General features: G+C 38.3%; 1 protein-coding gene across 5 annotated transcripts in view; it reads right to left on the reverse strand.

The window, feature by feature from the left end:
* Positions 1–25,960, reverse strand: part of STXBP5L (syntaxin binding protein 5L) — a 562,981-nt gene that overhangs the window by 428,809 nt on the left and 108,212 nt on the right. For all 5 annotated transcript variants that reach the window (XM_032150070.2, XM_032150069.2, XM_058437438.1 and 2 more), the window contains exons 4-5: positions 21,629–21,710; positions 17,899–17,999 (exon numbers count right to left, since the gene is read on the reverse strand). In XM_032150070.2, the coding sequence (XP_032005961.1) occupies positions 17,899–17,999; positions 21,629–21,710 (183 nt within the window). The remainder of the gene's footprint in view (positions 1–17,898; positions 18,000–21,628; positions 21,711–25,960) is intronic.

Genomic DNA, 25,960 nt, shown 5'->3' on the forward strand with positions numbered 1-25,960 from the left:
CACAGTGGCATTTTATTCTTTACTAACAAGAGATAGAAAACTCTCAACTTCTTGAAAACTAATTAACTTCTAAATAACACAAGGTTCAAATAAGAAACTATAGGAAAAATTATAAAAGTTTTAGCTCCACATTAATAAAGATTAGACATAAAATCTGTTGGATGGAGCTAAAACAATTTTCAGGGAAAAATTATGGCCCTAAAGTCATATATTAGAGAAGAAGAAATACTGAAATCAGTTATGTAAGGTTCCATCTCATTAATCTAGTTAAAAGACAGCAAACCAAACCCAATGAAGAATAAAAATCAGTAAACTAGAAAAATATATGTACATTTGAAAAAAATCAAGAATTCTATCAGTACTTTGAAAATACTGAAAAAAATTATAAATCTCCAGAAGACTTATTTTTAAAAAAGGTAACTTAAAAATAACCAGTATTAGGAATTGAAAATAGCGAAATACTACAGGCCCTACCATTAAGGCTGATAAATTTGAAAAATTAGATGAATAGAAAAAATTTCTTCAAAAACACAACTTACCAAAACTGACTCAAGAAAAAACAGAATATCTGAACATTTCTACACCTATTAAGGAAATGTAATATGTCATTTAAAATTGTCCCACATAGAAAACTCAGGCCTACATTGCTTTACTGGTGAATTTTTCCAAATTTTAAGAGGGAACACTAAAATTTCACAAATATTTGTAGAGTATAGAAAAAAGGAAACATCCCCCATTCATTTCATAAAGTCAATATAACTATGAAGTGAGAACTTGACAGGGGAATCAAAAGAAAGGAAACTTACATACTAAACTTTTGTGAACATAGAGATTAAAATCTCAACTTATTAGCAAAATATTAGCAAACCCAGCATATATTAGCACATATAATAATGCTAATACATCACAAAATTTGTGTGTATTCTGGGAATGCAAGGGTCATCTAACATTTAAAGATCAACTGATGCAACTTACCACATTAACACATTAAAAAAGGGAAAAATTACATGCTCATCTCAATAGATGCATGAGAAAGTATATGATAAAATTCAACACCCATATATATATGCTTATAGGAAAATAAGAGCAAAATAAACTTTCTTAATCTTACAAAGAACGTCTACCAAAAATCCTCCAGCAAATATCACACGTAAAGGTGAAATAATGAAAACATTCCCCCTAAAATCAGTAATGAGACAAGAAAACCACTGTTCTTTTCCACTTTAGTCAGTACTGTACTGGAGGCCTATAGAGGATAAACTCAAAGGTAGTTTCCATGAGTCCCACCTCATAGTATTCTTGCCCTTGAGTGTGCACGGGACCTGTGACTTCCTTTTAACTAATAGAATATGGCAAAGGTCATGGGCTGTCACTTCTGTGATCACATATGATTATGACCTCCATCTTGTAAGGAAACTCACACTCTTATTGGTTTTGAAGCAGCAAGCTGCTCTGTTGTGAGCTGGCTTATTGAGAGGGCTACATGGCAAAAAACTGAGGATCACCTCTGGCCAAACAGCCAGCAAAAAGTTGAGGCCCTCAATCCAACAACACGCAAGGGATATGAATGCTACCAACAACAAAATGAGCTTGAATAAAGATCCTTTCCCAGTCAAACCTCAGAAAATTGCACAGCCCTGGCCACAGTTTTAATCTGTGAGACCCTGCAATAAAAAAGTCAGCTAATAATATATATTTTTTAATTCTTAAATAAGCCAGGCATGGTGACACATGCCTGTAGTTCCAGATATTCCAGATACTTGGGAGGCTGAAAAAGAAGGATCCCTTGAGCCTAGGGGTTTGAGGCCAGCCTGAACAACACAGTGAGGCTCTATCTCTGAAAAAACATTTTTAAAACTTTTTGTAAACTCAACTAAGCTATGACTAGTCTCCTAACCCACTGAACTATGAGATAATAAATTTGTGTTAAGTCACTTAAGTTTATGGTAATATTGTTACATAGCAATAGATAGTTAATACAAGGTCCTAACCAGTGTAATATGGTAACAAAAACAAATAAAAGACGTGTGTGTGTTTATATAATGTATAAATATGTATGAATATATATTATAAAATATGTATATATAAGTACCATTTACAAAAGCATTAAAAAATATCAAATATTTCTCAAAGAACTTAAAGCAGAGCTAACATTTGACCCAGCAATCTCATTACTGGGTATATACCCAAAGGAAAATAAATCATTCTACCAAAAAGTCATCTGCCCTCATATGTTTAGTACAGCACTATTCATAACAGCAAGGGTATGGAATCAACCCAGGTGCCCAACAACAGTGGATCAGATAAAGAAAACGTGGTACATATACACCATAGAATACTATGCAGCCATAAAAAAAATAAAATCACAACCTTCGCAGCCACAAGAATGCAGCTAGAGGCAATAATCCTAAAAGAATTAATGCAGGAACAGAAAACAATACTACATGTTCTCACTTAAAAGTGGGAGCTAAACATTGAGCACACATGGACATAAACATTTGAAGAATGGACACTATGAACTGCTAGAAGACGGAAGAAGGCAAACTACCTACCAGATGGAAAAACTACCTATTTGGTACTATGCTCACCACCTGGGCGACAGGATCCATACCCCAAACCTCAGCATCACACAATATGTCCATGTAATAAACATGCCCATGCATCCTCTCTGTCTTTTGTTTTGTTTTGTTTTTTTCTTTTTCTGGAGAACGGGGTCTCGCTATATTGCCCAGGCAGGTCTCCAACTCCTGGGCTCAAGCTATCCTCCCACCTCTTGCCTTCCTGAGAGCTGGGATTACAGGTGTGAGCCACTGCACCCAGCGCATCCTCTCTGTCTAAAATAAGAGTTGAAATTTTTTTAAAAATCAAATATTTAAGACAAAACCTAAAAAAATGTGGAACACCTCTACAAAAAAATCTATAAATGTTACCTGGAGAAAGCAAAGACTCTAAGCAAATAAAGGAATATAACATATGTCCACAGATTGAATGAATCACTATTGCCACTGCCAATGACAGAGAGTCAATATTGCCATCTCCCACAGTCATGTCAGTTCTCCCAAAAATGATCTATAGATTCAAGGTAGTTCTAATCAAAATCTCACAAGGGTGTCTGTGGAATTTTTCAAGCCATTTCTTAAACAGAAATGCAAGGGCGGCTGGCAAGATGGCCAAAGAGGAACAGCTCCAGTCTGCAGCTCCCAGCAAGGTCAACACAGAAGGCGAGTAATTTCTGCATTTTTAACTGAGGTACTCAGCTCATCTCACTGGGACTGGTTAGACAGTGGCTGCAGACCATCGAGGAGGAGCAGAAGCAGGGTGGGGCATTGCCTCACCCAGGAAGGGCAAGGGGTTGAGGAACTCCCTCCCTTAGCCAAGGGAAGCCATGAGGGACTGTGCCGTGAGGAACAGTGCATTCCGGCTCAGATACTACACTTTCCACAGTCTTCACAACCTGCAGACCAGGAGATTCCCTCTGGTGCCGACACCACCAGGGCCCTGGGTTTCAAGTGCAAAATAGGGCAGCCATTTGAGCAGACACCGAGCTAGCTGGAGGAGTTGCTTTTCATACCTCAGTGGCGCCTGGAATGCCAGTGAGACAGAACCATTCACTCCCCTGGAAAGTGGGCTGAAGCCAGGGATCCAAGTGGTCTAGCTCAGTGGATCCCAACCCCACCGAGCACAGCAAGCTAAGATCTACTGGCTTGAAACTCTTGCTGTCAACACAGCAGTCTAAGGTCGATCTGAAACATGCCATCTTGGTGGGGGGAGGGGCATCCGCCATTACTCAGGCTTGAGTAGGAGGTTTTCTGCTGACTGTGTAAACAAAGCCACCAGGAAGTTCCACCTGGATGGAGCCCACCACAGCTCCACAAAGGTGCTGTAGCCAGACTGCCTCTCTAAATTCGTCCTCACTGGGCAGGGCATCTCTGAAAGAAAGGCAGCAGCCCCAGTCTGGGGCTTATAGATAAAACTCTCATCTCCCTGGGACAGAGCACCTGAAGGAAGGGGCAGGTGTGGGCACAGCTTCAGCAGACTTAAATGTTCCTGGCTGCTAGTTCTGAATAGAGATCTCCCAGCACAGTGCTCAAGCTCTGCTAAGGGACAGACTGCCTCCTCAAGTGCGTCCCTAACCCCCATACCTCCTGACTGGGAGACACCTCCCAGGAGGGGTCGACAGACACCTCATACAGGAGAGCTCTGGCTGGCATATGGTGGGTGCCCCTTTGGGATGAAGCTTACAGAAAAAGAAACAGGAAGCAATCTTTGCTGTTCTGCAGCATCCACTGGTGATACCCAAGCAAACAGTCTGGAGTAGACCTCCAGCAAACTCCAGCAGATGGCCTGACTGTTACAAAGAAAACTAACAAACAGAAAGGAATAGTATCAACATCAACAAAAAGGATATCCACACCAAAACCCCATCTGAAGGTCACCAACATCAAGGACCAAAGGTAGATAAATCCACAAAGATGGGGAGAAACCAGCACAAAAAGGCTGAAAATTCCAAGAACCAGAATGACTCTTCTGCTCCAAAGGATCACAACTCCTCGCCAGCAAGGGAACAAAACTGGATGGAGAATGAGTTTGATGAATTGACAGAAGTAGGCTTCAGAAGATGGGCAATAACAAACTCCTCCAAGCTAAAGGAGCATGTTCTAACCCAATGCAAGGAAGCTAAGAACCTAGAAAAAAGGTTAGATGCATTGCTAACTACAATAACTAATTTAGAGAAGAACATAAATGACCTGATGGAGCTGAAAAACACTGAACGAGAACTTTGTGAAGCATACACAAGTATCAATAGCCAAATCAATCAGGCGGAAGAAAGAATATCAAGAATGAAGATCAACTTAATGAAATACAGAATGAAGACAAGATTAGAAAAAAAGAATGAAAAGGAATGAACAAAGCCTCCAAGAAATATGGGACTATGTGAAAAGACCTAACCTATGTTTAATTGGTGTACCTGAAAGTGACGGGGAGAATGGAAGAAAGTTGGAAAACACTCTTCAGTATATTATCCAGGAGAACTTCCCCAACCTAGCAAGACAGGCCCAGGCCAACATTCAAATTCAGGAAATACACAGAATACCACAAAGATACTCCTTGAGAAAAGTAATCCCAAGACACATACTCATCAGATTCAACCAAGGTTGAAATGAAGGAAAAAATGTTAAGGGCAGCCACTGAGAAAGGTCAGGTTAGCCACAAAGGGAAGCCCATCAGACTAACAGCAGATCTCTTGGCAGAAACTCTACAAGCCAGAAGAGAGTGGGGGCCAATATTCAACATTCTTAAAGGAAAGAACTTTCAACCAAGAATTTCATATCCAGCCAAACTAAGCTTCATAAGTGAAGGAGAAATAAAATCCTTTACACACAAGCAAATGCTGAGACATTTTGTCACCACCAGGCTTGCCCTAAAAGAGCTCCTGAAGGAAGCACTGAACATGGAAAGGAATAACCGGTACCAGCCACTACAAAAACATGCCAAATTGTAAAGACCATCAAGGCTAGGAAGAAACTGCATCAACTAATGAGCAAAATAACCAGCTAACATCATAATGACAGGATCAAATTCACACATAACAATATTAACCTTAAATGTAAAGGGGCTAAATGCTCCAAATAAAAGACACAGGCTGGCAAATTGGATAAAGAGTCAAGACCCATCAGTGTGTTGTGTTCAGGAGACCCATCTCATGTGCAAAGACCACATAGGCTCAAAATAAAGGGATGGAGGAATATTTACCAAGCAAATGGAGAGGAAAATAAAGCAGGTGTAGCAATCCCAGTCTCTGATAAAACAGACTTTAAACCAACAAAGATCATCAGAGACAAAGAAGGGCATTACATAATAGTAAAGGGATCAATGCAATAAGGAGAACTAACTATCCTAAATATATTTGCACCACATACAGGAGCACCTGGATTCACTAGGCAAGTTCTTAGAGACCTACAAAGAGAATTAGACTCCCACACAATAATAGTGGGAGACTTTAACACCCCACTGTCAATATTAGACAGATCGACCAGACAAAAAATTAACAAGGATGTTCAGGACTTGATATCAGCTTTCAACCAAGTAGACCTAATAGACATCTACAGAACTCTCCACCCCAAATCAAGAGAACATGCTTTCACCTCAGCACCACATCATACTTATTCTAAAATTGGCCACATAACTGGAAGTAAAACACTCCTCAGCAAATGCAAAAGAACAGAAATCATAACAAACAGTCTCTCAGACCACAGTGCAATCAAATTAGAACTCAGGGTTAAGAAACTCACTCAAAACCACACAACTACATGGAAACTGAACAACATGCTCCTGAATGACTACTGGGTAAATAACAAAATTAAGGCAGAAATAAAGATGTTTTTTGAAACCAATGAGAACAAAGACTCAACGTACCAGAATCTCTGGGATACAGCTAAAGCAGTGTTTAGATGGAAATTTATAGCATTAAATGCCCACAGGAGAATGTGGGAAAGATCTAAAATCAATACCCTAACATCACCATTAAAAGAACTAGAGAAGCAAGAGCAAACATTTTTAAAAGGTAGCAGAAGACAAGAAATAACTAAGATCAGAGCAGAACTGAAGGAGATAGAGACATGAAAAACCCTTCAAAAAAAATCAATAAATCCAGGAGCTGAATTTTGAAAAGATCAACAAAATAGATAGACTGCTAGCCAGACTAATAAGAAGAGAAAAGAATCAAATAGATGCAGTAAAAAATGATAAAGTGGATATCACCACTGATCCCACAGAAATACAAACTACCATCAGAGAATACTATAAACACCTCTATGCAAATAAACTAGAAAATCTGGAAGAAATGGATAAATTCCTGAACACATACAACCTCCCAGGTCTAAACCAGGAAGAAGTCGAATCCCTGAATAGACCAATAACAAGTTCTGAAATTGAAGCAGTAATTAATAGCCTAACAACCAAAAACAGTCCAGAACAAGACAGATTCACAGCTGAATTCTACCAGAGGTACAAAGAAGAGCTAGTATCATTCCTTCTGAAACTATTCCAAACAATAGAAAAAGAGGGACTCCTCCCTAACTCATTTTATGAGGCCAGCTTCATCCTGACACCAAAACCTGGCAGAGACACAACAAAAAAGGAAAATTTCAGGCCAATATCCCTGATGAATATCAATGTGAAAATCTTCAATAAAATACTGACAAACCAAGTCCAGCAGCACATCAAAAGGCTTATCCACCACAATCAAGTCGGCTTCATCCCTGGGAAGCAGGGCTGGTTCAACATATGCAAATCAATAAACATAATCCATCACATAAACAGAACAAATGACAAAAACTACATGATTATCTCAATAGACGCAGAAAAGGCCTTCGACAAAATTCAACACCCTTTCATGCTAAAAACGCTCAATAAACTAGGTACTGATGGAACGCATCTCAAAATAGTAAGAGCTATTTATGACAAACCCACAGCCAATATACTGAATGGGCAAAAACTGGAAGCATTTCCTTTGAAAACTGGCACATGACAAGGATGCCCTCTCTCACCACTCCTATTCAACATAGTATTGGAAGTTCTAGCCAGGGCAATCAGGCAAGCAAAAGAAATATAGGGTATTCAAATAGGAAGAGAGGAAATCAAATTGTCTTTGTTTGCAGATGACATGATTATATATTTAGAAAACCGCATAGTCTCAGCCCAAAGTCTCCTTAAGCTGATAAACAACTTCAGCAAAGCCTCAGAATACAAAATCAATGTGCAAAAATTACAAGCATTCCTAGACACCAATAATAGGCAAACAGCCAAATCATGAGTGAACTCCCATTCGCCGTTGCTACTAAGAGAATAAAATACCTAGGAATACAACTTAACAAGGGATGTGAAGGACCTCTTCGAGGAGAGCTACAAACCACTGCTCAAGGAAATAAGAAAGGACACAAACAAATGGAAAAACATTCCATGCTCATGGATAGGAAGAATTAATATTGTGAAAATGGCCATACTGCCCAAAGTAATTTGTAGATTCAATGCCATCCCCATCAAGCTACCATTGGCATTCTTCACAGAATTAGAAAAAAACTACTTTAAATTTCATATAGAACCAAAAAAGACCCACAGAGCCAAGAAAATCCTAAGCAAAAAGAACAAAGCTGGAGGCACCATGCTACCTGACTTCAAACTATACTACAAGGCTACAGTAACGAAAACACCATGGTACTGGTAACAAAACAGATATACAGACCAATGGAACACAACAGAGGCCTCAGAAATAACACCACACATCTACAACCATCTGATCTTTGACAAACCTGACTAAAACAAGTAATAAGGAAAGGATTCTCTATTTAATAAATGGCGGGAAAACCGGCTAGCCACATCCTGAAAACTGAAACTGGACCCCTTCCTTACATCTTATACAAAGATTAACTCAAGATGGATTAAAGACTTAAACGTAAGACCTAAAACCATAAAAACTCTAGAAGAAAATCTAGGCAATACCATTCAGGACATAGGCATGGGCAAAGACTTCATGACTAAACCACCAAAAGCAATGGCAACAAAAGGCAAAATTGACAAACGGGATCTAATTAAACTAAAGAGATTCTGCACAGCAAAAGAAACTATCATCAGAGTGAACTGGCAACCTACAGAATGGGAGAACATTTTTTGCAATCTATCCATCTGACAAAGGCTAATATCCAGAATCTACAAAGAACTTAAACAAATTTACAAGAAAAAAAAACCCCATCAGAAAGTGGGCAAAGGATATGAACAGACACTCCTCAAAAGAAGACATTTATGTAGCCAACAAACATGAAAAACAGCTCATCATCACTGGTCATTAGAGAAATGCAAAGCAAAACCACAATGAGATACCATCTCACGCCAGTTAGAATGGCTATGATTAAAAAGTCAGGAAACAACAGATGCCAGAGACGATTTGGAGAAATAGGAACACTTTTACACTGTTGGTGGAAGTGTAAATTAGTTCAGCCATTGTGGAAGAGAGTGTGGCGATTCCTCAAGGATCTAGAATCAGAAATACCATTTGACCCAGCCATCCCATTACTGGATATATACCCAAAGGATTAGAAATTATTCTACTATAAAGACACATGCACATGTATGTTTATTGCAGCACTGTTCACAGTAGCAAAGACTTGCAACCAACCCAAATGCCCATCAACGATACACTGGATAAAGTAAATGTGGCACATGTACACCATGGAATACTATGCAGCCATAGAAAAGGATTAGTTCATGTCTTTTGCAGGGACATGGATGAAGCTGGAAACCATGATTCTCAGCAAACTAACACAAGAACAGAAAACCAAACACCGCATATTCTCACCCATAAGTGGGAGCTGAACAATGAGAACACATGGACACAGGGAGGGGAAAATCACACACTGGTCCTGTTGGGGGATGGGAGTGTAGGGGAGGGATAGCATTATGAGAAATACCTAAAGTAGATGATGGATTGATGAGTGCAGCAAACCACCATGGCACGTGTATACCTATGTAATAAACCTGCACTTTCTGCACATGTATCCCAAAACTTAAAGTATAATAAAAAAATTAAAAAAAAAAATAACAACAAAAAACATAAATAAAAGAGCAAGGTGTTATGCTACTTGGGAGACACAAAACAATATCATGAGTCAGGCTATAGTGTGTATTTGGAAGATAGAGAGAGTGATTGAGAGAATGAGAGATAGAAAAAAGAGATAAAAAAGAATTAAAAAATCTTTATTATTATACCAAATTATTGATATATTTTCTAAAGAAATAAATGTTATAAAAAATAGAAATGCAAAAGTTAAGTTTAAGAAAGAGAACTAAAATAGAATGGTTAATCAAATTGCAGAATATTCATTAAATAGAATACTACATAACCATGAAAATAAATAAACTACAGCTAAATGCAACATGGATGAAACTCATAAATACAGTGCTGAGCAAAGGAATCCAAAAGCAAAGAACTATATACATATTATTCCATTTTTACACGTGTCAAAAACAGGCAAAATTAATCTACAGAACTGGAAATTAGGATACCTGGGGGTAAGTGACTGGAAGGTAACATAGGGGAGTTTCTATGATTCTAGTAATTTTCTGTATCTTGATTTAGGTGTTTGTTACACAATGGCAAAGTTATTTCAAGGTATACACTTAAGATTTAAATAGTTTCCTGATGATTCAGTAAAATTTACACACAAACAAAAAAATAGGGAAAGTCTATATAAAGAGTGATCCTTTAGAATATACTATAAAGAGGGAAAAAAGCAAGACACAAAACTGTATAACATGCTACATTAACATGTAGCATTAATTTTGCCTGTTTTTTTTGTTTTTTTTTTTTTTTGAGACGGAGTCTTGCTCTGTCACCCAGGCTGGAGTGCGGTGGCGCAATCTCGAATTTTGCCTGTTTTTTGATGCGTATAAAAATGGAATAATATATATGTAGTTGTTTGCTTTTGGCTTCTTTTGCTCAGCACTGTATTTATGAGTTTCATCCATGTTGCATTTAGCTGTAGTTTATTTATTTTCATTGCTATGTAGCATGTTATGCAGTTTTGTGTCTTGCTTTCTTCCATCTTTATAATGTATTCTAAAGATCTTCCTAATTTGTTTAACAGTATATTGGGTGTATATAAAATATATATAAATATATATGTATATTTTGTCTTGCTTTTTTCCCTCTTTATATTATAAAGACCTTGCTAATTTGTTTAAAGGTCTTGCTAATTTGTTTAACAAAAAAATATGATATTTTCTCTATATATATGTGAAAATACATGATTTTCTATTTGGCTTATGTACATATAAAAAAGAAAATTATGTTACATATTATATTTGCTTATATATGTACATAATGAATGTCTACAAAGAAACAATAAATTAATTACACTGTTTAGCTCTGCTGAGGGGAAGTAAGTAAATGTCCAGGGGACAGGAATAGAAGAAAGATCGTTTATTGTATATACTGTTGTACCTTTTGAATGTCAAACCCAGTAAATATATTAGTTATGCAACACTTTGAAAAGAATCAAAGCCAGTTCAAATTGCCTTTATAAAATAATATTTTAAATGTGGGTTATAAATTGGGTCTGCAAAAGCCAATTCAGATGGATCCAGTTTGCCAGAGATTTCATAAATTATGGAGTTTTCAACAAAATATTGCTTCCTTCCAGTTTAACTAATATTTTTCAGAAATCCTCTGATAATAAGTAGCAGAACACTAGAGTAAGAAAAATTAAATATACATAATAAGTACAGATAATTTAAGGGTCTGTATATCATAGCCTATATTTGAATTTCACTCAAAAGCCATATAAAACAACTCTATGCTTTTGCCAGTATTACATAAATTTATGATTGTGATAGCAGGGACTGCTATGCCTAAAATATGAATGTTTTATTTTATTCATTACTCAGATCATGCACTACAAAAATCAAGACATTTTTTCTTCCTTATTTAGGTTTAAAATTGTATTTGTAAGAAGTCCAAGGATCATCCACCAGAAACAGAATATATAAGCCTTACCAGATGCAACGGTTCATACTTGTAATCCTAATACTTTGTAAGGCCAAGGCAAGAGGATAGCTTGAGCCCAGTAGTTCAAGTCTAGCCTAGGCAACACAGTGGGACCCCAGGCCAAGCACAGTGGCTCACGCCTCTAATCCCAGCACTTTGGGAGGCTAAGGTGGGAGGATTACTTGAGCCCAGGAATTTGAAACCAGCCTGGGCAACATGAAGAGACTCTGTCTCTACAAAAAAAAAAAAAAAAAAAAAGATTAAAAATTAGCCAGGCATCATAGTGCACACCTATGGTCCAGCTAACCAGGAGGCTAAGTTGAGAGGATTGCTTGAGCCCAGGAATTTGAAACCAGCCTGGGCAACATGGAGAGAATCTGTCTCCACAAAAAAAAAAGAAAAAAAAATGTTAACATTAGCCAGGCATCATAGTGCACACCTCAGGAGGCTAAGGTGGTAGGACTGCTGGAGCCCAGGAATTCAAGGCTGTAGTGAGCCATGCTCATGCTACTGTACTCCAGCTTAGGTGACAGAGTGAGACCCTGTCTCAAAAAAAGCATAGTAAGAAACCATCTCTACTTTAAAAAAAAAAATAGCTGAGTGTGGTAGCACATGCCCACAGTCCCAGTACTTAAGGAGGCTGAGGAGGGAGGATTGCTTGAGCCCAGGAGTTTGAGGCTGCAGTGAGCTATGACCACACCATTGCACTCCAGCCTAGGAGACAGAGCAGGACCCTGTCTCCAATAATGATACTCCAATAATAGTAAAAATAATAATAAAAGCCTATTAACAATCTAAGGCTGGTTTCTGCCTTCAAAAATTGTAAAACTAAAGACTGTAGGTGCCCTAATAAAATAAGCTAAAATTTATAGTATAAATTCTATAAACTGAAACACATTTAGCATAAACATAAGAGTACTTAGAAAATTTACAAAATTAAATGGCTAATATCAGATGTTTTGGAGACTGTCCCAAAAGATGCTTGGTTAAATTCTCTTATATGACCTGAACCTCCCATTCACCATACTTTGATAGATAATTTTGTCTCCTCCAATAAGTTATGATCGTAATGAATATTCTCATGTTACATGACAATATGTATGTATCTTTCTTGAGATAAATATCACATTTATCTTTAATGTAAGCATTAAAACATCTTCAAAGTTCCTGTGATTGAAACATCTCAAATCTGTCAGCTTGCTCTTTTATGTTTCTACCAATTAATCTAACTCAGTTGAGATAATAAAATTACAATTGGAAATCATCACCACTAATCAATTCTTCCTCCCAAAAAGGCCATAAAAGGGGCCAGAACATTTCCTTCAACATTCCAATTGTGAGGGGAAATAAAAACACCTGTCCATCCACATAAAAGTATACAGTCAGATCTACTCAAGGTGTTAGAAGAAAAATCTTACCAGCAGAGAGAAAGATAAAATCAATATGGTAGTCTACATAGGTAAAATGTACTGGTAAAGAAAAAGAAATAGTATAACAACTCTTTACTGATCTTAAAATTTTTCGATATCCTTGAAATTTCTGCTACATTACTTATTTTAAACTAAAATAACCAAAATTAGGACTAAAGAAATAAGTCCTATCTAGTTTCAACAAATGTCTAAAATATAAATTCCCTTCCTCATAAAAAAAAAAAAAAAAAGACTAAGTTTAGAGATTTGGGGTGAGATAGCTGACTAGAAGTGGCTAATGAGCACCACTCTCATGGAGAGAAGAAACAGTGGTGAATGGATACTAGCTCTTCAACCAGAAAATCCAGGTGGAAACATGAGGATTTATCAGGGAAACAGCATCACCCACAGTGAACAGAGAAGAGCAAGACAGGACAACTGCCCACCCAGAAGTGGCATGGAGCCAGGGGAGTCCTCACATCACAGGGAACAGTGAGTGAGTGAGAGTCCCCAGGGGTTCACACTTCTGTCATGGACCTTTGCATCTTTGGACTCAGGATCAGGAGATTTCTCACGATCCCCGCAACCAGGGCTTCCAGACAAACATGCAAAGAGTTATGTGGAGTCTGGGCAGAGCCATCACTCAGGTACTCACAGACTCCAGGAGTATTGGATCCCCAGGCACCTCAACAACAGCAGCTGCAGCTCTAGCAATGGAGGAGGCCAGGCTTCCTCACACGTCCCCAGGAAAGGGGCTGAATCCATGCGGCTGAAGAGTAACATGGCCCAGTAGGCCTTATCCCGCAAGGTGCTACAGGCCTCGTCTCTGCGGCACCTTGCAGGATAAGGCCCATGGGCCTGGGACACTAGTGGGACCACCACAGCTCTACCAGAATTCTCGGACCAGGAGCAGCTCTGTGCTTCTCTGGGACAAGCTCCTAGAGGGAGAGGCAGACCACATCCACAACCCTCCCTCCTGTTTGCCCTCAGGCTGGGGAGTGTATGCAGTGATTAGGGGCAATCATAGACACCCAGTACAAGGCAGCCACCTTAAGGAAAAGTAGCCAGATTGTTTTCCACATGAGCCCCCACCCCTGCTACTTCTCACTGAGCAAGGCCTCCTGACCTAGAACCTCAACCACCCCACACTGGGCTCTTAGGCCACTACCAGTTCTCCACTTCCCTGGGACAGAGCTCTCAGTGGGAGAGGCAGGCCACCATGTTTGTTGCCCTACAACCTTCCCCACTGATGCCCTCAAGATCAGGAGGGTACACAGTGATTAGGGACTACCATGAACCCCTAGCACAGTGCAGCCACCTTACAGAAAAGCAGCAGACTGTTTTATACCTGGGTCCCCAACCCTGCTATGCTTCTCTGGGCAGTGTCTCCCTACCGGGGTCTCCAGCCACCCCCTACCTAGGCTCTCAGGCTAGTAGTGGCTCTGTGCTTTTCTGGGACAGAGCTCACAGAAGGAGCAAGCAGGCCACCATTTTTGCTGCCCTGCAGCCCTTGCTCCTGTTGCTCTCGGGATTGAGAGGAAGTATAGTGGTTGGGGACCAATACAAACCTCTAGCACAACACAGCCACTTTATGGAAAAGCAGCCAGACTTGTCCACATGCTTCCACTACTCTTCACTGGGCAGTGCCTCTTGACCTGGGCTCCCAGCACCTGTAGTCCCAGCTACTCAGGAGGCTGAGGCAGGAGAATTGCTTGAACCAGGGAGGCGGAGGTTGCAGTGAGCCAAGATTGTGCCACTGCACTCCAGCCTCGGCAATAGGGCGAGATTCCGTCTTAAAAAAAAAAAAAAGACTCAAACTGATCTGATAGAATGGAAAACATACTACAAGAATTTCATAATGTAATTGCAAGTGTTAACAGAAGAATAGACCAAATTCAGGAAAGAATCAGAGCTCAATGACTGGTTCTCTGAACTAACTCAGTCAGAGAAAGAAAATGAACAAAACACTCAAAAAATAAAGGATTATGTAAAGAGACCAAATCTACAATTCACTGGTATCCCTGAAAGAGATAAGGAGAGAGCAAGCAATTTGGAAAATATATTTCAGAATATCACCCAAGAAAACGTCCCCAGCCTCACTAGAGAGGCCAAAATGCAAATTCAAGAAATGCAGAGAACCAACGTGAGATGCTACACAAAAAGAACATGGCCAAGACACATAATTAGATTCTCCAAGGCTGAAATAAAAGGGAAAAAGTGAAAGGCAGCTGGAAAGAAGGGGCAAGTCACCTACAAAGGAAACCCCATCAGGCTAACAGAGGACCTTTCAATAGAAACCTTACAAGCCAGAAGAAATTGGGAGTCTATATTCAGCCTTATTAAATAAAACAATTTCCAAGCTAGAATTTCATATCCAGCCAAACTAAGCTTCATAAACCTAGGAGAAATTAGATCCTTTCCAGATAAGGAAATGCTAAGGGAATTTATGACCACCAGACCTGCCTTACAAGAGGTCCTGAAAGGAGTGTTAAATATGGAAAGCAAAGACTCTTATAAGCTACTACAAAAACACACTTAGGTATACAAACTGTTGACTCTATAAAGCAACCACACAAACAAGTCTGCACAATAGCCAGCTAGAAACATGATGAAAGGATCAAATTCATACACATAAATATTAAACTTGAATGTAAATGGGCTAAATGCTCCAATTAAAAGGCACAGGGTGGCAAGCTATATAAAGAAGCAGGACTGAATGGTATGCTGTCTTTAAGAGACCCATCTCACATGTAATGACACCCATAGGCTCAACGTAAAGGGATAGAGGAAAATCTACCAAGCAAATGGCAATCAGAAAAAAGCAGGGGTTGCTATTCTAATTTCAGACAAAACATACTTTAAGCTAACAAAGATCAAAAAAGACAAGGAAGGACATTACATAATGGTAAAGGGTTCAATTCAACAAAAATACCTAACTCTCCTAAATATATATGCACCCAACACAGGAGCACCCAGATTCATAAAGTGAGTTCTTAGAGACCTACAAAGAAACTTAGATTCCCACACAATAATAGTGGGAGATTTCAACACCCTACTGACAGTTTTTAGATAGACTATCCAGTCAGAAAATTAACAAAGATTTTCAGGATCTAAACTTAACACTTGACCAAATGGAACTATTAGACATCTACAAAATGCCCTACCCAAAAGGAACAGAATATATCGTCTTCTCATCTGCACATAGCACATACTCTAAAATCAACCACACAATTGGACATAAAACAATCCTCAGAAAATCTAAAAAAAATGAAACCATACCAACCACACTCTCAGGCCATAATGCAATAAAAATAAAAATCAATAATAAGAAAATCGCTCAAAACCATACAATTGGATGGAAATTAAACAACCTGGTCCTGAATGACTTTTGGGTAAACCATGAAATTATGGCAGACATCAAGAAATTCTCTGGAACTACTGAGAACCAAGAAAACATACCAGAATCTCTAGGACACAACTAAAGTAGTGCTAAGAGAAAAGTTTATAGTGCTAAAGGTCCACATCAAAAATTCATAAAATCTCAAATTAGCAACCTAACATTACACCTAGAGGAACCAGAGAAACAATACAAAACAAGCCCAAAGCTAGCAAAAGACAAGAAATAACTAAAATCAGAGCTGAAATGAAGGAAACTAAGAGGCAAAAAAAACATACAAAAGATCAATGAGTACAAGAGTTGGTTTTTTGACATAAGAAATATGACAGACCACTAGCTAGGCTAATAAAGAGAAAAAGAGAGAAGATCCAAAACAAGACATTACCACCAACCCCACAGAAATATAAAAAACCCTCAGAGACTGCTATGAACACCTCAAGGCACATAGACTAGAAAACCTAAAAGAAATGAATACATTCCTGGAAACATACAAACTCCCAAGATTGAGCCAGGGAGAAACTGAATCCCTGGACAGACCAATAAAGAGTTCCAAAATTAAATCAGTAATAAAAAGCCTACCAACCATAAAGGACCCAGGACAAGAATGATTCACAGCCAAATTCCACCAAATGCATAAAGAATAGCTTGTACCATTCTAACTGAAACTACTCCAAAAAGTTGAGGAGGAGGAACTCCTCTCCAACTCATTCTATGAGGCCAGCTTCATCCTGATACCAAAACCTGGCAGAAATACAACAAAAAAATCTTCAGGCCAATATCCTTGATGAACACAGATGTAAAAATTCTCAACAAAATACTAGCAAACTGAATCCTGCAGCACGTGAAAAAGCTAATCGACCACACTCAAGCAGGCTTTATCCCGGGATGCAAGGTTGGTTCAATAATCACAAATAAATAAATGCAATCTACTACATAAACAGAACTGAAAACAAAAACCACACGACTATCTCAACAGATGCAGAAAAGACTTCTGATACAATTCGATGTCCTTCATGTTAAAAATCCTCAACAAACTAGACATTAAAGGAACATATTTCAAAATAACAAGAGCCATCTATGACAAACTCACAGCCAACATCATACTGAATGGGCAAAAGCTGGAAGCATTCCCCTTGAAAACCAAAACAAGACAAGGATGCCATCTCTCACCATTCCTAGTCAACATAGACTGGAAGTCCTAGGCAGAGCAATCATGCAAGAGAAAGAAATAAAAGGCCTGTAAATATTAATAGGAAAAAAGGAAGTCAAACTATCTCTCTTTGAGGATAATATGAGTCTACACATAGAAAACCCCATAATCTCAGCCCAAAAGCTCCTTAAGCTAATAAACATTGCATTAGTAGGTGACTGGATCTGTATCAATTATGCATTTTCTACAAAAAAAGAAACCACTATGAAAGTAAGCATAAACATTAAATTATTTCTAGCTGTTGAGATTATGAGGGGAAAAGCCTGTCAAGTTAACAAAAACTTGCTCAGGAAATAATTTTGTTGTACATTAAGAAATTGTTTAATTCATAGGTTCTTACCGTTCCCGGTTAAATTTAAGAGAATGGAGAATGGCTGGCCTTTTCTGTCTAAGGTTCCACAAATGAAGTGTATCATCTGAACTTGCACTGACCAAGGCACCCTAGAACAAAAAGAAGATAAAGTAATTGTGTGATTTACTTAATTTAGGGTTTTTATGAAGCACAAACAAGCTAATTTACTCAATTTTTACTACCTGAAGAGTTACTTGTGTTAACTCAGAAATATAAGGAAGGATAGGTGCATAAACTTAAATCAGGAAGGGTAAGAATGCTGAAAGTAGAAGAGGCAACTGACCCACTGCATTTCGATGGTCAGGGAGACTAGCTTAAGGAATATTTATTTACCAATAGAGATGATTAATTATTACAGCCTTGTTATGACCATTAAAGGTTTTTCTTTGGGAAAAAATAGTTTAGGGATGTTTTTTGTTTCTACTATTTACACATATACTATATAGCCTTACAGAGAAGAAAATATTCAATGCAGTCTTACAAAATTGAATACAGGTCATATAAAAATTTTCCTTTGCAAGAATTTTCTGTATATTTGAGAAGTGTATATTCTTCCTAAAAAGTATATTTGGTATAATTTAATTTGCTTCTTATAGTCCAAGAAGCTTCATCAATTATAAAGGAAGATATCCATAATAAAAGAAAACATTTCTCCAACTAGAATTTAGTATAACTATAAAATTATACTAAGATTCCTTTTATACAGCACCACCAAATACAAATGAATCCTATTTCACATACAATAGGATATTTTCTACCTCTTAATGTGGCAGAAAGCATATGGACAGATAATAACTGTATGACTTTGTATATATGCTTAAACTATTTATTTGACTGGGTTAAATCAGATCATTTAAAAATGTTAGAACTTTTACCATAATGACAGCTGACCAGCTGAAAATGTTGATGCTTACCCATTAACAGATCCTAAAACCAGAGCATTAAATGTGTTCTCTAAGAGTGATCTTTCAGAACCTTAGTTGTCCTGAGATACCTAAAAGGCTTTTTATATTTTCCAAAGTACTTTGTTAGAAGTAATCTCTCATAGTTTACAGTTTCAATCACAGATATCCCATTTAGATACTAGGAAGAACTATATTGAAATTGCTAGCATTTATTTCTTCTTTATGAATTAGAAGAGAGAAGATAGGAATCTAAATGCCCTTCTATAATAATTTCTAAGCCAAAAATAGGCTCATGTATCCTATGATGGGTCTCTTTATATTGGGTATGTGTGATTTTAGTCTCAGAGAGGAATGGCTTTATAAAAATAGAAACAATCAAAGATCATATCCATGAAAATATTTAGAAATTTGTACGATTTGCATATTTATATCTAATTACATATATACATGTTCAAAGATGTATATATTGATATATACATCTTAACATGAACTCAGGTAATTTACTGCCATGAAATAGGAGGTATTCTCTATAAGCCTTGAGAATTTTTGTGTTTGTTTGCCTGTTTTATTTGTATACTGTACTTATGCTTCCTATAAACAAACTAGAAATTTATTAGGATTCCTTGGAAGCATTTGATGAGTTACACATGAATTTTTGAGATACAGTATACTGGTCTCATCTAGTGCATCTAGAACACTGCATACACTCCCCAGCCTGAGATGGGGTGAGGATAGAACATGATATGTAACAACAATAAAACATTCTCCACAAGAGATAGTTACATGCTATATAGAAGATATAACATGCCAAAGGCAATGTTATTAAAGTAGCATATATTCAATAATACCTTAGTGTAATACCTAAATAATTCTAGTGAGGAACTCAGTATTCCTTTTTTGTTTGTTTGTTTGTTTTTGAGATGGAGTCTCACTCTGTCACCAGGCTGGAGTGCAGTGGTGCGATCTTAGCTCACTGCAACCTCTGCCTCCCAGGTTTAAGCAATTCTCCTGCCTCAGCCTCCCGAGTAGCTGGGACTACAGGTGTGTGCCACCACGTCCAACTAATTTTTGTATTTTTAGTAGAGACAGGGTTTCACCATGTTGGCCAGGATGGTCTTGATCCTCGTGATCCACCTGCCTTAACTTCCCAAAGTGCTAGGATTACAGGCATGAGCCACCATGCCCGGCCAATATTCTTAATTCTGTGATAAAACTGAGATGTGACTTATCATCGGAGGGAAGTGAATGGTATCACTAAGCATAACAGCACCAACAGAGACAGACACATGAAAGTAAGCACAACAGCAGAGTGTCTAGGTTCGTTTATAAAAACAAAGTGAACCTACCAAAAGCACTATAAAGATCTGTGAAAATGTTTAAAACTAAGAATAGAAAACCAGTCAGGTCAGGAACTGGGAAGTTTGGGAAAAGATACAGAAGCTTTGTGTGAGGTACATAGGGCGAGTAGTTCAGGATAAATGACGTGAACAAGGCAAGGAGGTTGAAGGCTTGTCTTTATTTATTCTTAGTTTTGTACCACAGGGGCAAACTTAGGACCTGGAAGACAAATCTAAAAGGATCAGACCCAGTACAAATCACACGGAAACAAATTATGCCTGTAGGTATACATCCGTGCAGAAAGCAAAAAGCTGAGATCCCTCAACAAGGAACTACAGAGTAGCACTGAGACCTCGAGAAGCCTGACATTCTAGATAATAATGAGCAGTTATTACAATGAAATATTTTTCAAATGTTTTCTTTACCTTCCTTTCTCATTTCAGTACCCCATAGCAAGTGTGCCTACATGGTGAAATATGTCAATAAAGAGGATCTCATAGTCTTCTGAGAAAGATTTTGAGCCAAGGGAAGTGAAAAGTGAACATTTGCCAATATCTTTCTTGCCTTGGGTCATCTCTGATATGAAGTTCTATGAGATATTTTACCCACATTTATAATTGTAAGTTCTTAGGAAGATAAACAGATATAGATATATGCAAATATATGCAGACACTGAATGAAAGATCATTGTCATGCCATGAGAAAATAACCAAACTTTTTTTTCCGAGGCACTGAGTTCAATCTTCTAAGTGCCTGCATTTGGCATGGCATAAACTTTTAAAGCATTTTTGCATTGACTGGCTCACTTAATATAAAAGAAGCTCTAGAAGACTCTAATTTCCACTATAAAAATCTGACTTAAGAAAGCCTAAAGTAGCCTTCTACTAATGGTATATCTGCAACCTCTCTGAGCTTCATAAATACATATTTTGTTTTTAGAGAGTTCCTCATCACCATAATTTTATAAAAATGTAGATACAGTAGAGAGCTAATTTCCATAACTATGGACACAAAAATAAATGCCAATGCATGTCTATTCCAACAAATGTATTTGGAGATATATACAGATAAAAGGGCCCATAGGTATATAAGCAAAAAGATCATTTCAGGGAAGATAAAGATAAAATATGAAGTTGGGCCTTGATTACAAAATTTAAGTTGGTGGGAAGTGAATGGAAAGAAAAAAAATTAATGGCCAGTGAAACAATCAGAAGACATTAGGATTTTTCTTAATTTAAATAATTAAACTAAATTATGCTACATAGTAACAATAACAGAATATGGTATATACAATCTTTTTTCTTTAAAATTTAATAAATTAACCAATACAGGAGTAAAATCTTTTGTGAAAAATGTAATCAGAAGTAATATTGCACGCATATCATTTAGAATCACGGTATTTAAAAGATTACATCAACTGATTCACTGTGTAGTGGGGGAGTGTGTGATTTAAGTAGTCAAAAAATAACCCTTACCTCATTGATCAAAAATTGGAGCTGTAGGACAGCTGCACCACTTTCATGTTGGCAATAGCAATCAACACCAGGTCTCCCGAGTCTAATATAATAAAAGTCAAGGATTCTAACATTTTAATTAGCACAAATATTAATGAGCAAAGAAACTAACTTATTTATCAACAGATGTTTTGCTATTTAGTTTCCCTTATTTTTATAAATAGTTGAAAAATCTTACTCTTAGTAGATGTAAGTTAAATTGTATAACTCAGATGTTTAATACTCTAACAATTTGAAAAACAGAATGACAATAAGGAATTTGAAAGATAGCAGCTTTTTCCATGAAGTTAAACAAGAATTGGGAATCTAGATATACCTCATTTCATTTAAGATTTTTTAATTGATTAAACACCATTTTCACTACAATAAATTCAAAGTAAGTCAATAATTTGGTATCATTAAATCATAAGATGAGTTTAAAAAGACACAGGTAAATATGTTGATAATCTTGACTTATAAAACATCTTCTAAGCATAATTTAAAACCCAGAGATCCTAAAGAAATAGACTGATATATTTGACTAAATAAAAGTATAAAATATCTACATAGAAAAACATGATAAATAAGGTAAAAAAAACAAGAAAACTGGAAAATAAATGGTAACAAGTCATCTACACTATGCTACATAACATATAGGTAAGAGAGAGAGAAAAAAAGGAAGGAGGAAGAATGGAGGTAAAAAAAAAAAAGAATGAGAAAACACCATATAACAAAATTTACTTACATATTCTATACCAAATGATCTGATATATATGTATATTTATTTATCATTTATTTGCCTGCATAAAGATATAAATTAGATGAGAGTCTCCACTTATGGTCATAATGAGGAATGTGGGCCAGATTTATTCACCACCTAAAACAATTAAAAATCTGTACAAGAGGGGGAGCCAAGATGGCCGAATAGGAACAGCTCCGGTCTCCAGCTCCCAGCCCGAGCAACACAGAAGACTGGTGATTTCTGCATTTCTGCTTGAGGTACCGGTTTCATCTCACTAGGGAGTGCCAAACAGTGGGTGCAGGACAGTGGGTGAAGCGCACTGTGTGCGAGCCGAAGCAGGGCGAGGCACTGCCTCACTCGGGAAGCGCAAGGGGTCAGGGAGTTCCCTTTCCTAGTCAAAGAAAGGGGTAACAGACGGCACCTGGAAAATCGGGTCAGTCCCACCCTCATACTGCGCTTTCCCAACGGGCCTGGAAAATGGCACACTAGGAGATTGTATCCCGCACCTGGCTCGGAGGGTCCTATGCCCACGGAGTCTCGCTGATTGCTAGCACAGCAGTCTGAGATCAAGCTGCAAGGCGGCAGCGAGGCTGGGGGAGGGGCGCCCGCCATTACCCAGGCTTGCTTAGGTAAACAAAGCAGCCAGGAAGCTCGAACTGGGTGGAGCCCACCACAGCTCAAGGAGGCCTGTCTGCCTCTGTAGGCTCCACCTCTGGGGGCAGGGCACAGACAAACAAAAAGTCAGCAGGAATCTCCAGAGACTTAAACGTCCCTGTCTGACTGACAGCTTTGAAGAGAGTAGTGGTTCTCCCAGCACGCAGCTGGAGATCTGAGAACGGACAGACTGCCTCCTAAAGTGGGTCCCTCACCCCTGAGCAGCCTAACTGGGAGGCACCCCCCCAGAAGGGAAAGACTGACACCTCACTGGGCCAGGTACTCCTCTGAGACAAAACTTCCAGAGGAACTATCAGACAGCTGAATTGGTGGTCTCACGAAAATCCGCTGTTCTGCAGCCACCGCTGCTGACACCCAGCCAAACAGGGTCTGGAGTGGACCTCTAGTAAACTCCAACAGACCTGCAGCTGAGGGTCCTGTCTGGTAGAAGGAAAACTATCAAACAGAAAGGACATCCACACCAAAAACCCATCTGTACATCACCATCATCAAAGCCCAAAAGTAGATAAAACCGCAAAGATGGGGAAAAAACAGAGCAGAAAAACTGGAAACTCTAAAAAGCAGAGCACCTCTCCTCCGCCAAAGGAACGCAGTTCCTCACCAGCAATGGAACAAAGCTGGATGGAGGATGACTTTGACGAGTTGAGAGAAGAAGGCTTCAGACGATCAAACTACTCTGAGCTACGGGAGGAAATTCAAAACAATAGCAAAGAAGTTTAAAACTTTGAAAAAAAATTAGAAGAATGGATAACTAGAATAACCAATGGAGAGAAGGGCTTAAAGGAGATGGAGGAGCTGAAAGCTAAGTTTCGAGAACTACGTGAAGATTGCAGAAGCCTAAGTAGCAGATGCGATCAACTGGAAGAAAGGGTATCGCAGATGGAAGATGAAATGAATGAAATGAAGCGAGAAGGGAAGTCTAGAGAAAAAAGAATAAAAAGAAATGAACAAAGCCTCCAAGAAATTTGGGACTACGTGAAATGACCAAACCTACGTCTGACTGGTGTACCTGAAAATGACGGGGAGAATGGAACCAAGTTGGAAAACACTCTGCAAGATATTATCCAGGAGAACTTCCCCAATCTAGCAAGGCAGGCCAACATTCAGATTCAGGAAATACAGAGAACGCCACAAAGATACTCCTCGAGAAGAGCAACTCCAAGACACATAATTGTCAGATTCACCAAAGTTGAAATGAAGGAAAAAATGCTAAGGGCAGCCAGAGAGAAAGCTCGGGTTACCCACAAAGGGAAGCCCATCAGGCTAACAGCTGATCTCTTGGCAGAAACGCTACAAGCTAGAAGAGAGTGGGGGCCGATATTCAACATTCTTAAAGAAAAGAATTTTCAACCCAGAATTTCATATCCAGCCAAACTAAGCTTCATAAGTGAAGGAGAAATAAAATACTTTACAGACAAGCAAACGCTGAGTGATTTTGTCACCACCAGGCCTGCCCTAAAAGAGCTCCTGAAGGAAGCACTAAACATGGAAAGGAACAACCGGTACCAGCCACTGCAAAAACATGCCAAATTGTAAAGACCATCGAGGCTAGGAAGAAACTGCATCAACTAATGAGCAAAATAACCAACTAACATCATAATGACAGGATCAGATTCACACATAACAATATTAACGTTAAATGTAAATGGGCTAAATGCTCCAATTAAAACACACAGACTGGCAAACTGGATAAGGAGTCAGGACCCATCAGTGTGCTGTATTTAGGAAACCCATCTCACGTGCAGAGACACACATAGACTCAAAATAAAGGGATGGAGGAAGATCAAGCAAATGGAAAACAAAAAAAGGCAGGGGTTGCAATCCTAGTCTCTGACAAAATAGACTTTAAACGAACAAAGATCAAAGCAGACAGAGAAGGCCATTACATAATGGTAAAGGGATCAATTCAACAAGAAGAGCTAACTATCCTAAATATATATGCACCCAACACAGGAGCACCCAGATTCATAAAGCAAGTCCTGAGTGACCTACAAAGGGACTTAAACTCCCACACAATAATAATGGGAGATTTTAACACCCCACTGTCAACATTAGACAGATCATCTAGACAGAAAGTTAACAAGGATATCCAGGAATTGAACTCAGCTCTAAACAAAGTGGACCTAATAGACATCTACAGAACTCTCCATCCCAAATCAACAGAATATACATTTTTTTAGCACCACACCACACCTATTCCAAAATTGACCACATAGTTGGAAGTAAAGCTCTCCTCAGCAAATGTAAAAGAACAGAAATTATAACAAACTGTCTCTCAGATTACAGTGCAATCAAACTAGAACTCAGGATTAAGAAACTCACTCAAAACAGCTCAACTACATGGAAACTGAACAACCTGCTCCTGAATGACTATTGGGTACATAATGAAATGAAGGCAGAAATAAAGATGTTCTTTGAAACCAACGAGAACAAAGACACAACCTACCAGAATCTCTGGGACACATTCAAAGCAGTGTGTAGAGGGAAATTTATAGCACTAAATGCCCACAAGAGAAAACGGGAAAGATCCAAAATTGACACCCTAACATCACAATTAAAAGAACTAGAAAAGCAAGAGCAAACACATTCAAAAGCTAGCAGAAGGCTAGAAATAACTAAAATCAGAGCAGAACTGAAGGAAATAGAGACACAAAAAACCCTTCAAAAAATTAATGAATCCAGGAGCTGGTTTTTTGAGAAGATCAACAAAATTGATAGACTGCTAGCAAGACTAATAAAGAAGAAAAGAGAGAAGAATCAAATAGATGCAATAAAAAATGAAAAAGGGGATATCACCACCGATCCCACAGAAATACAATCTACCATCAGAGAATACTACAAACACCTCTATGCAAATAAACTAGAAAATCTAGAAGAAATGGATAAATTCCTTGACA

This window comes from Hylobates moloch, unplaced genomic scaffold, assembly GCF_009828535.3.
Source record: "Hylobates moloch isolate HMO894 unplaced genomic scaffold, HMol_V3 SCAFFOLD_4, whole genome shotgun sequence".
Taxonomy (NCBI): Eukaryota; Metazoa; Chordata; class Mammalia; order Primates; family Hylobatidae; genus Hylobates; species Hylobates moloch.